Below are 16611 nucleotides of genomic sequence, written 5' to 3'. Positions count from 1 at the left end.
ATATTGTTGACCTAAACACCGAGTGCTTATTTAACGCACTATCACCTCAGTGTTTTTATGAACACAATCAAAGAAGGTAATCTACATAGTCATTTTTCGCGTCTTAGAAGAATGTACATGATTGATAATGTAGTATCGGGGAAAACCTTGGGTAATTAAAATGGTCTATTTAACCATGGGACATGGGTGTGCCAGGTATACAGTGTACTATCGGGAAAAACTCTGGGTAATTAAGAAGATCTACTTGACCATACAGCACATGGGCGTGCCAGGTATATCGGAGCCAGGGTATAAAAGGTAGCCGTTAGTGAGTTGACGGGTTCTTTCGTGTTGCCGGCGTTGTCGAGCTCTCTAGTCTGGCCAGCGTTGTCGAAGAGCGTTATCCGCCTCATAGGAGAGTGTTGTCCGCGTTGGAGTTCTTTAGTGTTGCCGGCATTGTCAGGTTCTTTAGTCCTGCCAGCGTTGTCGAAGAGTGTTGCCAACGTTGGAGTTCTTTAGTGTTACCGGCGTTGCAGTTTTTTTTCTTCTTTTGCTAATCTACGACGTAAAACAACAGTCCTAATACATATATAACTGTATAAGCGGTGTATCTTCGCTTTATCGCGTTCTCGCTCGATTACCAAAAACGTTGGACGCGTTAGATCGAGAAGACGGGCGAGTGCGATGTGTATGCAAGACGCGGATAGCGCAGAGTTATTGCCTGAGGTGTTGTATGCAGGTAACTACAAGGACGGCCAGAATAATGCTGGAAGTAATGCGAATTTGCTTGACAAGTAGTCGGGCAGTCGCGAGTCGCATTCGAAATCAGTATAAACTCGAAGCCCTGAAACAGTCGTTCGAGAATTCTGCACGCGGACTGCCTGGTCTACGAGCGTTCCGTCAAACGCCCACGCGTTCTACGTGTGTCCATCTGAGATGACCAAGTCGCGTTCCTCGTGAAAACGACAGTTGGAGAACTTGCGAATTACGATCGACCTCTCTAACCGTGGTAAACGTAATCGTCCGAGCATTTTCGCGCCGGAAATCGAGGCACGGAATTTCCACGTCGTACCACTCTCTCGCGTTTTCGACAAGATCGTCGTTTTGTCGAAAGCAAGTTGCACGCGAGTAGACTGCGAATTCGCCGCCGTTGGCTGCTAACGAATACGCTAGTACGAAGTTGGAACAATATAATTCTTTAAATTGCGATTGAAAATTGTTAAATATAAAGGTAAGTTATGCTTTAGTTCCTTCGTGAAACAGAACCAGGTGACAATCCTAAGAAACGAGATAAATCACAGAAAATTAAATTATTCTGCGCTTATAGAAAAACGAGCGACGAGAAAGCGATACGTGTGATAGAAAAATTACCGCGGAAGATTCTATTCCGCTGTAAGAAATTTTCTGTCGCTAGATTATACCTCGATATTTATTCCTCCCCTAAAACAATAAAATAAGCGACAGCTTTCAAGCGATTTGAAACGTATTAGATCGTCCGAAAAGTTTCTTTCGTTTTATAAGGACGTAATGTATGCATTATCAATGACATTTTCCGTTTTATATTATTTTATCGAATTACCTATGATCCATTTTGTTCTATCAAAATAAAAATCACAACGTTCGACAAATTAGGTGTCATGTTTGTATAAAGGTGCGTCGTTGTAAAAGATGTGTCCGTAAAAGAAAAACACTTTTCGGACAACCAACCTAAGCCAATCCTCCGCTTCTCAAAATGACCTCTTCTACACGGTTCGTGACATTAAAACGCGTCAAATCAAATACGACGAAATCGAGCCAAGATGAATTCGTTATCACGTGATGGCCAGAACTATGTGAAACAGGAACGATGCTTGTTTCAGAAAAGAAACATGCAATTTCATAATGTAGAAATGCATGTGACTGAAATCTGTTTTACTACGACTACCTGTAACGTGAAAAACGAATAAAAGCCTGTTGGAATACAACGATATTTCAGGCATAGGCATAAGTACCCTTACACAGGCACCCACACAGGCATTTGAACAGGACACTAACACAGGCCGTACTCGTTACTGTATAGAGAGTGGGGTTCAAAGTATTTAAGGGATCGTGGGTCACTACCTAAGTCTAGTCTGGGAGTAACTGGCCAACGATCAACAATTCTTGCATACGTTGTTAATTATATCACTCGCTTATATACATTTGGTTCTGTAGTTTTGTTTAATAAACATCATTGAATATTATTTTAACGCAAACATTGTGTCTTCTACAGATTATTAATCTTAACTTTAAGATTAAATTGTAATAAAGCCAAATGTAGAAAACATGGGCGCTAACTTAAAATTTCCATCGAATCGTTCGCTTCGTTTTATTAGGTCAGCCGAAAAGTTTCTTTCGTTTTATAAGGAAATAATGGAAAAATTTTCCCATTTTATATTATTTTATCGAATTACCTATGATCCATTTTGTTCTATCAAAATAAAGATCACAACGTTCTATAGATTAGGTTTTATGTTTGTATAAAGATGCGTCGTTGTAAAAGACGTGTCTATAAAAGAAAAACACTTTTCCGACAACCTAATATTATTAACCAGCAACATATGAATAAGAATGGAAAATATCTGGTTGATATTATAATTGAGATACAAAATTCGTCTGTCAATCATCCGTGTCTGACATCTTTATACCTACCTCTCTCCGCTTTATCCAATTTCGACTCGACGCTCTTAAATCATCGTGTTCCCCGTGACGTGGAAAAACCGAGGCGGAACAAATAGTCTCGTTTTGCCGGTCTTCGTTATTCGTCTCGTCTCTTTGAAAAAACGGAAACTTCGCCGCGAATATGATCGGGTCGGCTCGCTGACTCGACTCATGGTAATCCATGGTAAATAATGCACGATACTTCCGCGGCTGGTGTTCTGATACTTCCGGGCTGTCCGAGCCGCGAAAATCCCCGCGGGAAGCAGTTTCCACCCTTCTTCGTTGGAAACTTCAAAAGCCACTTCTATCTTCCGATCTAAAGCCCGCATTTAGCGGCGTATGTATCGTGTGAGACGGTGAGCCTCATCGATTCGACTTACACTCGATTTTCCTCCGGATACAAAAGTTACCGGGGGCTTACGTTGTTCCAAACGCGGAGGAGGAAGAGAGGTTGAGAAATCTGGGGCAACGTCGTTCGATGCTGGCAGGAAGTCACTCGGATACACAGAGCCGCTTGGCATTTTAGCTCCGAGAAATGCAACGCGCTCCGAAATGAAATGGAGTGGATGCGAGCATTCCGTGTTTTATTTTTATTTAACTACGAGCTGCAGATTATTCGAATCGGTAATTTTGATAATGGATTAGAACATTTCTTAACCCGAAAATGTGTGATATTATAGAAAATGTGCAACGAAATATTGCATCTTTTTCACGTCAAATATATTTCCGAGATACTTTCAGTCTCGTATATAAGACTCGTACGTTACATAAATTCAAATATTCGCTGACGGGTATGTCGTAAAGGTTTAATTATCTAATTAGTACTGTTGACGCGACTGTTGCATTTTAAATCTCAAGAACCGACGTAAATTTGTATATACCGTTTATGGGATATTGTATACCTACTTGACGAGGAACATGGAGTTTAGTGTCTGTTCTTCTATTAGAATCTACTGACGCACGTGGTGCGTCGATCCAGTCGTGTAACAACGTAGTACTACTATTGCAATTTAGATCTCAGAATGCAATGTAAGTCTTTGTATATATTATCTACACGTTTCATTTTACGTAATACGTGTCCCGACGAAACGATGTGGAAAGACAAAGCGTGGCGAATAACTCACGAGCAAGGAAAAGAGACGCGAGGAAACAAAGTGGCCGAAAAGGAGCAACTTACACGCTGCGTCGCACAAATAACAAAGCGCATCGATCACTGGTTCAAGTACTCGCTGTAGAAACGCTTCGCTAGAGATACAAGATAAAGGTACTCTTTCTCCACTGCATCGATATCATTCGTCGTAAACGGAGAGACAAGCAACTTACGGAAAAATGGATCGAAGTCGAGAGACAAGGGATCCACGTATACGCGATGATACAAAGCTTTGCGGATCGTGCGTAAAGCGGAGGATTCAAAGGTCGATCTGGTAAAAAGGGAAATCTAGAGAATCTCGAGTAAAATCGCGGCGAAACTGGAAGAGCAAGAGGATGAAAAGGAAGGGAGCGAAGAAAAAGCGCGGCACAGTCGAAAGGAGAGAACTCGACGAGGGAAATGAGTCGGCCTGAATATCTCCGAAGAACTTTTCCATGAATACGCCATGCATGAGCACCGGTAACAGAGGAGGAAGGGGCCAGCCGCATACGAAACACCGTGGCTTCCTCGAGGATCGGAAACCGGAAGAGGAACGAGAAAGGACGGTTGACGAGGGCGAAGCGAACGAACGGGAGAATAAATTTGAAACTTAGCGATACAAAGAGCTCGGGGCCTCGTACTTCACGAGTCACAAGTTCTCGGATCTCCCGTCAGAATCGTCCTGTGCTATTTTTTCCCTCAAACGGTGGTCACAAACTATCTGCTTGTTATTGTCGTTCCGTTCTTTTATAGCGAGATAATATCGTACGATGATACCGATATATGTTAACGATAGAAATTAATGGTAAATTTTAAGAAAAGTGAAAAGAATAATAGAGGGCTTCTTGTAACGTAAATCCTGAAGATGAAGTACCATTACTAATTCCGAATGTGCAAGGATATATGCTCTAAAAAAGACTCGTTGAGTTGTGCAGTGTTTTTTCCAGTCGCGGGGAAACGCGATCGCGTTGAAGAGCGTCAACGGGAGTCGTAAATTCCCGTTACGATTATAACGATCGACACCACGAACAGGTCGATCCCCTTATTTCTTGTGGGATAATAGGGGTGTTTGTTGTGCAATAAAACTGTAGTCTACAGTTCTATAATGTATATATTTTCAATAACTTATAACACCTGAGATTACGTCGTCTAAGTTTATAATGTTAAGGTTATTCAGTGTATGTGGAATTAAAGAAACGCGTGGGTAAATTGTAAGGTATTGTAGGTATATATATATTGTGAATATTAAAGTACAATGTGTGGAATACAATGTAAGCTGGTCCAGATCCTCACGCTAGTGTCACGTCGGAGACACAAAAGATCGCGGAATTAACGGATCGCTGGTAATCTCCTCGCGTCGCGGCTCGAACGAAACGATTCTTTCACAAACAGGGTGAAGAAAATAGACTTTGTATGCGACAATGATATTTATTGTAGAAATCTGACGGAGTGACGGTTACAACAGTGTGGTTCGGAATATTAAGACAGACTGATTCGAGATGCTAGAGCGGACTGACTTAACGCTAGTTCAGGAAGGTCCTTCTGCCAAGAGTCTAGTCCCTTTGGAGGGGGCTCGTTTAGTTATTGTTTCAACAGGCGCGATATGCGGGGTGTTCGGCCTATCTGGTTACTGAGCGGATGGTCCTCTTAGGTGTGTGACACTAGCAATGTTACCCTGAGACTAAAAGAACCCTGAAGCCAACGTCGCCTATCTACTGTTTATAGTTTGCCTTCGACGCATTCTTTCGTCTATGCGCTATCGATGACCTTAGCGCTTGAGAAAACCGAAGACCAGATGTAGAGTTTTCTTAGAAGTGGCGATCACTTCAACAGTAATTAGCTGATAAAAGTTGCAAGATATTTCTTAAACTGCAAGCAATACGTCGACTCGTTGCACTATGAGAATTTTCTTGATTCGATGGACCAGCAACTTCGATACTCTTTCTATATTTATAATCATCGTCGTGTTAAAATTATCACGATTCTTTGCAATTACATCAACAAGGGTGCAATTTCTTCATGCAACAACTTCCACATATACGGTGGTAAAAAAGGGTTAATATTTTATTCACAGCTCATAAACGCAAATGTTTATGAAATCTACAAAGAAATGCCTAATCTTTCCCACTGTTTCTACCACTTTTCTCATTTTTACTTTCCCTGTGAAATAAACATTTCCACGAAATCCTCGACGATCGTATATCGAAGCAGCGTACAGATATCCTTGCGAGGATACACATGGCGATCTTCGTCCTATTCCTCGATCGTGAAATTCCGTTTCGCAAAACAATTACTCGCCGAAGAAGAAGCGGAGGCTTCTTGAAAAGTCCAAGTCGGCGGTATAAACGATGAACGAAGAGTGGAACGGAAATTGCGCGACAGAGCTCGATCGGAAGTTGTTCGGTTGCATCGGCGAGTGGCTTTCCGGTCCGGCGTGCTTAACAGCAGACGGTAGACTATTTTCTTGCGGCGGTAGTTCCCCGTTGGATGACATGGTCGGTTATGTAAATGTCTCGAGGGAAATGAAAATCGAGATGAAACGGGTATCCGCGAACAGCAATCGAGCGAGCCGTCATTGGCAGACTCTTCATGAGCCCCCGTGTCGTGTTTCTCAACTTCTTCGATTACTCATCCGTATTCCACGGGCTTGGATTTCATAAACGGCACGAAAACGACGTGGGGTAAGAGAGAATGAAACGAAAAGGAAAAGGAAAGAAGAATAATAGACAGCGACGTCGTTGAGAAGCCGTAGAGAATGAATTATCGACCGTGCACAAGCTTGGAAAATTCTATCGGTAGCGCGCGAGAGGTGGCTATAATCTTTCGTTCCCCTTCGAGCCTCCCAAACACCGTTATCAGTGAGAAACAGAGGCCCTGGCGTTCGCTCTAACCGAGACACACACCCGATAGATCACCTGCTCGATAAACTGCTAAACAAACGTGCTGTATATTATAGTTGCGCTTCCAACCTTCCATTTACTATCTTCGATGGATGCGTCCCTTCCACAGGATGTCGCAGTAATCATGGTGCAATTGACAAGGACACGATTCCTAGGTGAAAAAATAAATCGAGAATACAGGATATAATTTCTTTCGTACGATACTTTGTTTTCGACGTACGTGCTTTCCCGTATCATTTTCTTCGATATTGTTGAAGCGTTTGAAATATCGTTTCATAGTTTCTTTACAATTATGCGTAATATTTAAGATAAATGATTGGCTCCGGATGCGCGTTGGTTGAATCGAAGATCGTTTCGAATAAAAATATCGTATGAAATGGATGAGAAAGCATAGAAAATATTGGAAGCAAGTACAAGGATTCATAAAGAAGAATTATAGAATTTGCTCACGATCGCAAAATAAAAACTTTAGGTTGAAACATCGTTTTAAAATTTTTATGATCCACGAGCCATTAACTCAAAACTCTTAAGTAAGAGCTTTGATTAGTAACACCATAAATACGCCGTCAGTTACGAAATTACAAAGTTTCTTAAAACCAAAGTCCTCGTTGCAGGTGGAGACACGCCTACCCTCCACGTACAGTTTCCAGGATACTGAAGTTTAATATGAGTAAGAGGAAAAAGAAGATGAGAGAGGAAAAAGGACAGATGGTCCCTCTAGAAAATTGGACGCAGTCCAGAGGAAACGCTGAACAAGAGGAAAATGTAACGCAATATACAATGTAATGAATGGTACACCCAGTGTGTCGTTAAAATAATGTACACTCTTAACCCGTATCTCTTTTATAAATACAGTAATGCAACCTAGGTATCTCGATTAGCAACTTTCTCACATTTTTATAATAAACTATTTTTGATGTTACTGTAAATATGGTGTAAATATGTCGATTATCAACTTGGTCACATTTTTATAATTAATATATTTAATATTTAATATATTTAATATTTACAATTTTCAGTGCTTTCTCGTCTATGCGCGATTAAAATTCAAAGGCAGCATTATTCGTTCGAGAAACGGAATTCAAAACTTTAAATAGAACGTTGTCAACGATTTTAAAATGTCTGTTCTGCGAACTATGAGAATTTAATTATATATAAGAAGGCTGTTTCAATGCACGGTCGAAAAGCACGAAGAATTCGTAAGCAACAATAGCGAAACGAAACATTGTTATCGAACGGTGGCCTGTTTCGCGTTAGATTAAGCTCTCCAGTCTTTTCTAAGGCTGACCATTGTAATCTCTGCAAATCGGGTTGCGGTAAACAAGTATCTGCCTGAAAACCTTCAATTACTACGTTCCAACCAATTAACCCGAAACGTTTTCAGCGATTGTAAAAGTATAATACTACATGCTTATTATATACCTTGTATGCCTGGGAAAGTCGAATAATTTGTTAATTAATATCTACAGTTTTATCATTCAAGTCTTTGTTGCGTTGATTTGATCTGTTCTTTTGTGCGAGAAGAACCAAATTTATGAATTCTAGAAATAATAAAATTTTCCTATTTCGAACAAATGGAACGCTTTTAATTATAACAAAATCCTCCGACAACTTGTTCAAGAGAAAAATCATCTACCTGCCGGATATCTGCTATCTAAAATCGATATCAAGATTCTAATTCCAAATATCTAATTTCAATTTAATTTCAAAATTTGTGTCATTTTCGTTTAAAATTTACACACCACAATCCGTGTTCCTCAGCTTTTCTAAATTTTCCACAAAGACCGAACAAGTAAAAGAATTATGTGTAATTCTGTTATGTATAAATTCACGCATCTGTAAACGAATTTACAGATCCATGTGGAAATACCGCATAATTTCTGGTTCGCGTGTTTTTGTTCTGTTTATTTATGCGACATAATATTAAACGCGGAATATGCGTGGTCGTTGCGCATAATTTTCGACTATGCCGCGTAATTCACTTTGACGTGTATTCAAAGTTGTCCGCAAAAGACACACAGAACCGTTCGACGCGTCTAATGCACAAGGCCAGTTTATTTCGAACAACCGCCAGTTCATTTCAAACATCCCGTTCTAATGTTCATTTTTGAAACTCCGGGAACAAAGACAGATAGTTTGACGTTGAAACGTCGACAATAACAGCTCCACAAATATTTTCTTTTCTTTTTTTTTAAATACAAAATTTAATTCCTCCTATTGAAATTACTATGATTATTCGAATTTGAAAGTTCTCATTACTCTCTTGAATCGTTTAACTGGAATTTTTGATATTTCCATCGACGATGTTAAACTACGTGCAAGACAATATGCTTTTGTAAATGTTCTTCAAAAGTAGAAATCTTACAAAATGTAGAAACATGGATATACGAATAAAATAGTTATATTGAATTTGAGAAGATTATTTCAAAATAGGAATGAAATAACTTAATCTATTGTAATTATGAAACTAGAAGCTTAATTATAAAATAGAACAGTATATTGACGTTTAATAGCGACCATAATCGTGCAATCGTCGTCAAAACGAATGTATCCTTCCCATATTTATATTTTACGATTAAACTTTGGAATTTTAATTACTTTATAATGACTTCGTGTCATACACTGGTTGATTGTGTCGTTAATCACTTTGCTTCACTACTGTCATTCGGAATAGCGACATTTCATAATACATCATGGTTAAATCTTCATTTCTGTCGACATTATGATTGATTGTGAAAAACTGCCTTAATGCTTCTGAATTCTGTACCTGTGTTATCGTGCAAAATGAAGTATATGAATGTTATTTAACGGTAATAAGCTTGTACAATGTACAATTAGAAAAGCGATCGAAATATCGTTAGTCGTTCTTATCTTTTACCTAATTCAGGAATTAAATAATTCGAAGATCAACAATTTCTTGGACGATCGAGTGATTTTATCGATTTTTGACACCCATAGCTATCGATCTAATTATTATATATTCGTCTGTGAAAATAATGAAATTTACGGTACATGACCAAAACAATGAAGGAATTATAAAATAATCAAATTACAATCAAGTATCTAATAGATACAAGAAACGTTCAAAACATTTTCTCGAATTATTACTCATCCTGTACAACTCTACCGCTTCACAAGTATATTTCATAAATTTTAAATTATCTTTCCGTACAGGAAATATTCAAATTTCAACAGTATTAACATATTCGGTTGTTCGAAGGATATGTACAAATTTTCCCAACAGTTTACAAACTTTCACTCTCAACGAACCAAATTATCATAATGGATGCCATTCTTATACACATCTGCTACTGAAATATTGACTGTACAAACACGTATTTACATTTTCGACAGCTCACACGTGACGCGTACACGCCTGCGAAAATGTTTAAACACCTATAGAAACATTTCACGAATATATATTATAATTTCATAAATATGTATAAATTATTTTATCAAGGCTTTTAATAACAAAATGTATATGTATTTCATAATGTTCGGAAAACAGAAAGTAGAGAAAATGAATGAAATTATTATGCGTAACGTCGTGGAGAATCAAGAGATTCGACGCTAAAGTATCAAAAGGTGGAGTTAACCAATTTGAGAAAGGATCAAGAGAATTTGTATTAAGATTAAAAAAAGAAGATGATAGAAAGTGGTGCGCAACAGCGAATGCAATGGTCTGAAAGTAATCGAATGTTGGCCAGAAACAAACGTACCGTTTAATACGTGGACGGAGACCGTGGTAGCTGCCGCGACATCCGCCAAAGCGCAACTGTAATTCCCGCTGTCTTTTTTGTTCGCGTTGGCAATGTAGAGCCTGGATATCGCGCCGCTGGCGCCCATGTCAGTCTTCACGCTGAAACAGAAAGCAGAAACGATCTCATATAGCAACGAAAACCACAAAGTCGATGTGGTTTCATCGTTTAACGAAAAGCAGACGCGAATGGCTTCTTCCAGCTTGGTTGCTCTTTGCTGGCTTTTCAGGCAAACACGGAAAATGACCAGAGGTAAAGGAGTTTGCTTTGAGCGGAGAATAAGAAGGTAAGGACGAGCGAGGAGGAAACGGAAAGGTCGAGGAAGAAACGGAAAGACGGCGGGGCTCGAGGGCGGATAAAACCTGTGAAGAATGGCGGCTGGATGGATTGTTATTCTACTCCCGGGTCGTTGACCCGTTCCAGAGAATCGTCGTGGAATACATTCAATCTCCGCTCGTGGCTTTGAAGCCTGAGAACTTTGACTAGATTTCGTCGTTGATATCCTGTGCTTATGACGGAAAGAGAGATGATAATGGGAAGAAGCTTAGTTGTTCATTGATCACGATGTTCGTATTTTAATGTACGAATATTCTTGGCCGATCGTACATCGTTTTATTTACAGTGATTGGAAAAAGTACATGCGCACTGTTGTATTTATCATGGTATTTGCGGAGTACTTAATTAGAACCAAGCAAAAAACCTCATTGAAACACGATCCATCCGGAAAACCAACTTGCAACGATAATACGTAGCTGTAATAATACTTACTAAGAGAATAAAATCATTTCTAGGTTTTTCGTTCGTTATTTTGTAATTAAAGCCCTGACAAAACATGTACTACAAAATACGTGTTACAAAATGAACTTATTGTTATATATTATTCCAAAGCTGATAGATACATACGATACGTCAACAAAGTTGATCGATATAGCTATAACACGCGGAAATTCAACAGCCCCAAATCCACTGGAAGAAACGCAACGGAACGATACTAACCAGAAATGTTTCTGCAATTTTGTTACACAATGAAGCCAATAAAATCATGGACAGAGTTATCGAGAGTTTTCGAAGAGCTGAATTTGCCACGTTCTGTCTTTCCTTAAAATCTCCAAGTAGTTCTCTTGTTCGTTGGAAAAATCGTTGGTTTTTCTTTGGCGTGCAGAGAAAAGAGAGAAGGGCAAGAAGAGAGTGTAAATCAAGTTGCACCCTTGGTGAAGCGTCTGCTCGTGACAGATCGACCGTTCTTCCAGAGTTCCGTTACCCTCGCCGAAGATGTGGAATGGAACAGTCGCGGACCATATTACGCGCCCTTAAAATACCGTAGCCTATCCAACAGGAAACACTTTCGTTCGATTTACGGGACGCACCGACTGGTAACGACGTAAACGAATTTACGAGTATATTTGGAATAGCGACGAGAAAACACTCGAGAAATTTTCTGTTATCGTGCGTTCTCTTAAGCGGCGACAATGTTCAATCACGGTATTGAAAAACGATCTATCCGCACGGCGAATCAATTTTATTCTCAGCGATAAATAAAGAAGATTTTTATAAAAAATTTCTTCCAAATTCATTTCCTCGATTAGCATTCAAACACTCTTATAGAGAGTGGCATAGAAAAATTGTTGACTATGTAGATTTTCCATATTATCGTAGATTCGAGAAATTATTATTATTATTATTATTATTATTATTATCACGTAGCGGCACATGCGTCATAGGACGTTCCGAATCGAGGATGCTTCATGTTGTTATTTTGCCACAAGGGATTAACAGAGTTACGATGCACAAAATGTAATAAACAAACTCTGGACAAAGCAATATCGCTGCTACGTGCAACCGTCAACCGGAGACAAGTTCAAACCTTCCGGAACTCCCCCCGACCAGTATAAATAGCTGTCCAGACATCAGTTGTCGAGAACATCTGTCGAGGGAGTAAGTATAGCGAATCAGTCTAGCGAATCAGCATAACAATTAGTATCGGTATGCACTATCCTTGTAAGGAATAGCATGGAGCGAGCAACGCTTATGATTAACTCTGTATTTTACATTTGAAAAATATCTGTAAATATATTTGACGAAATCAATCGGTCACGTTATTAATTTAACACTAGAACTACCGATAGTTAACACGAAGCTGGACTGGGCTTTAAAAAGTACGTAATAATGGAATATTTTTATATTTATTGATTTATTACTTTCTTACAGAAGCAATTCCATGTTGTGTAGTACCTTTTTGGTATTATTAATCCATCCGGATCCATGATCGATCTAAACGAGGGTCGACACATTTATAAAATTGTAGAACCAGTCATTTTCACTGGTGTGGTATTTCTAGTATTAGCATCTAGAGATCTAGCGATCGATTCGGAATTTTCCTGATATCTGATATCGTCGTATCGAATGATACGCGGCAAAAATTTGAAAAACGTGTGGCAAGTTGTACAAAACGAGGAAACTGGTTAATTGGGGTTCGATAAAGAGATCACAGGACCCTTTTACACTTTGACAAGTATCATTTTGACTGTTATTGGCATAAGTAGCCTTGATACAAAATTATTTTAAATCCGAGTACATAAGAAACAAAATAAAATTCATTATATTATTCTTTTAATTATCGTTGCGAAAGTCATTGCATCATTATGGAAAAAAATATAACACGAAATAGGAATTTTAACATAACATTGTAAAACCAGTGAGTTTGACTGGTGTGGTAGTTCTAGTATTAACCAACAATACGTCCCATCGTCCACCACAATTATTATTATATTACAATACCTACATATTATATCATCGTTACGTCATACAAGTATCTAATTACCGTTACGCCATCTCATTATATTATTATTCTTATGTTATAGTTAGCGAGTATAGATATTTCTATGAAGGCCTAGATACATAGATACAGCGTTTGATAAACCTACGTAGACGTGGAAGATCTAGATATTGCCTCCCTCGGGCAATTAATTCCAGATCCAGAGATTCAATATCTAAATGGTTTAGATCTTGCATTAAGCAAGTACCAATATAATCTAAATGAGATCTAGAAACGTTACATGTCCAGCATAGAAATTTTCAACTAAAAAAATGCTTGCAAACTAAATTTTTCATACGGCAGAGAGCAACAATCGGTGGATGGAAAACAAATCATGTTATTTGGAGTTGCCAATTCTACGTACGCAAACCTAGTGTCTTTATGGCGTACAATTTCACTTTATTTTATCAATTTATTTGAAAAACAAACATTCAATTACGACTGTCTATGAAATTGATGAAATGGAATTTTTGCCGAAAAACTTTTTCACAACTCGGCGAGGACGGTAACCATATTTTCGAAATAGAATCAATCGAATGCCGACAAAATATTTTTTGTTACGCGAACGAATTCATAAATGTCGAATGAAAAGTTACAGAGAGCTCAATTAATGTATTGTTCGATGCGTTTTGTCTCAATAGAGTCGTTTCATCGTAACCGATTTGTAGAACAAGAAACGAAATTAGCAATGTAACTTTGTTAGAATTTAATCTTGAAGTTAAGATTAATAATCTGTGGAAGACACAATGTTTATGTTGAAATAATACCTACGTCTAGTCTGAGAGTAACTGGCCAGCAATCAACAATTCTCACACACGTTATTAATTATATCACTCGCTTATATACATCAGGTTCTGTAGTTCTGTTTAATAAATATCACTGAATATTATTAATCTTGTAATATAATTATCTTGCAATGTAATAATCTGTGGAAGGCACAATGTTTATGTTGAAATAATATTCAGTGATATTTATTAAACAGAACTACATATGAAGAATATAGAACTACACTGAATATTATCAATCTTGTAATGTAATTATCTTGTAATGTAATAATCTGTGAAAGACACAATGTTTATGTTGAAATAATATTCAGTGATATTTATTAAACAGAACTACATATGAAGAATATAGAACTACACTGAATATTATCAATCTTGTAATGTAATTATCTTGTAATGTAATGATCTGTGAAAGACACAATGTTGATGTTGAAATAATATTCAGTGATATTTATTAAACAGAACTACATATGAAGAATATAGAACTACACTGAATATTATCAATCTTGTAATGTAATTATCTTGTAATGTAATAATCTGTGAAAGACACAATGTTGATGTTGAAATAATATTCAGTGATATTTATTAAGCAGAACTACATATGAAGAATATAGAACTACACTGAATATTATCAATCTTGTAATGTAATTATCTTGTAATGTAATAATCTGTGAAAGACACAGTGTTTATGTTGAAATAATATTCAGTGATGTTTATTAAACAGAACTACAAAACTTGATGTATATAAGCGAGTGATATAATTAACAACGTATGGAGATTATTGATCGTTGGCCAGTTACTCTCAGACTAGACTTAGGTAGTGACCCATGATCCCTTAAATACTTTTGAACCCCACTCTCTATACAGTAATGAGTATGACCTGTGTGAGTGTCCTGTGTAAGGGTATTTGTGCCTATGCGTGAAATATCGTATTCCAACAAACTTATACGCGTCGATACAGTTGAATGCTAAACTATTACGTCTATGCGTAGATTCATAAATTCTTTTATTTCTGAATTTCTGTGCGTGTAACACAGTTTTTAATTTACTCCTGCAACTAAAATAGTTTACACACTATTTTACATAGATAATGTATCTATGTTACATGCCTCAAGAAAGTTGGAAATATCGTTAGCGAAATATTTAATAACACGAACTTTACGAAAATTTCATGAATTATCTATATAATATATTTTACATCGTATATATGTACATATGTACACGTATGTATGTCTTATATTTCGAAGGGAGAGTAAAATTATTTTCATAGTGAAAGTTCCGAACGAGATATATTCTTTGCAGCATGAAAATTCTAAACAAAAGATATTCCCTTTCGCAGACTATTCTTTTCAGGAAGCTTTAGTTAGCCAAGCAATCCAAATTTAATATTGCACGTCGTTTTTCTTCGTGCCAGTTCCTTGACAGAGGTTATAACCGTGATACGCAATATACCGACGTTTGAGAAACACTCGGGCACTTAGATTTAGGGTTATATACCTCTGAAGATGGCTAGGGCAAGTGTTGTTACTCTCTTTCGATTATTTGCTCGAGAACTTCTCCGAGACCTACCTTACGTACGCCGAAATATTGCTTCCTCCGGCTAACTCGTATTTTCGAAAATATCCGCGACGATGAATCAGCGTTTACTTTGCATTCGGTTATCTCGAATGACCAATATCATTTATCATTGCTGTATCGTTCCATTACTTAAAAGAAATACTTGCTTCTTAGCTGCTTGGATTCGTCTAGTTATCTCTTAGCTGATGTGCAACAAAATTAAGAGATTATACGTAAAACGATCGAAGTTGAGCTGCAAAACTTACTTAAAATTAACAAAGACACGACAATACTCTTGCAGATGCAAATTTCACTGCAAGTCTACCAGTCCGTTCAATTTCATTTCCACTTACGATTACGTAATCGCAACTTACCAAAAATAAGGAAGTATCCGGATATCGCAGATTTTGTCATTAACCTAATTGCAATCACTTAGTTGCCATCTCAATATTTTAATCGAACACGTGACGCGACTGAAATCAGATCGGGATTTTCTGCGCCATTTCACGGTTGTAATGATCGAACAGGAAGATCGCAAAGGCTGGATTTCAGGAAGACGGAAGGGAAAGCAACGAGCAAGAGTAACGATAACGGGGTGGCAACAAGTGCTCTTAACGCCCTAACGGTTTCCCTCGCGGTGGTTCTTGAGGGACGTAGCCGATACGCCTCAAAGGTCTCGTGATACTCCTTAGGCGAGCTAGTTCCAACCGAGGAAACGGTTATGGGGCTAAAAGGAAGTTGCAGGATGGCGTCCGAATGAATTTTTAAACCGGCCCGATGCGATGGAATGCGCGGCAACAGTCTCGTTTCCCGAGTTTCGCTCTCCACCCTTTCTTGCACCCGAACCACCATTCTTTCCCTTTTGCGGTAGCTGTCGTCCTTCCTTTTCTCCCATCTCTTTAACCTGCCTCCTTTAAATTCCGTTCCCCTCTGTCCGATGTCGCGAAAAAATTCGCTATAATTCCTGCTTGGTCGCTCACCCTTCTCCCATTTTCCATCCCTTCGGCTTTCT

The 16611-nt window shown here is 38.2% G+C and overlaps 1 protein-coding gene and 1 long non-coding RNA gene across 3 annotated transcripts in view; one reads left to right on the top strand and one right to left on the bottom strand.

Moving 5' to 3' along the window:
- LOC132906671 (peroxidasin-like) overlaps positions 1-16611 on the bottom strand; it is a 414173-nt gene that overhangs the window by 61187 nt on the left and 336375 nt on the right. For both annotated transcript variants that reach the window (XR_009658022.1, XM_060959050.1), the window contains exon 8: positions 10407-10546. Coding sequence is in view for 1 of the 2 variants with exons in the window: in XM_060959050.1 (XP_060815033.1) it covers positions 10407-10546 (140 nt within the window). In the remaining variant the exon portion in view is untranslated. The remainder of the gene's footprint in view (positions 1-10406; positions 10547-16611) is intronic.
- LOC132906684 (uncharacterized) lies at positions 799-7571 on the top strand. The gene is made up of 2 exons (XR_009658025.1): positions 799-1210; positions 7302-7571. It is a non-coding gene; the product is annotated as an uncharacterized LOC132906684 (long non-coding RNA).

Source organism: Bombus pascuorum, chromosome 5 (assembly GCF_905332965.1).
Source record: "Bombus pascuorum chromosome 5, iyBomPasc1.1, whole genome shotgun sequence".
In the NCBI taxonomy this organism is placed as follows: Eukaryota; Metazoa; Arthropoda; class Insecta; order Hymenoptera; family Apidae; genus Bombus; species Bombus pascuorum.
The sequence above is the reverse complement of the archived record's forward strand: the minus strand, read 5'-3'. Positions and strand labels throughout refer to the sequence as shown.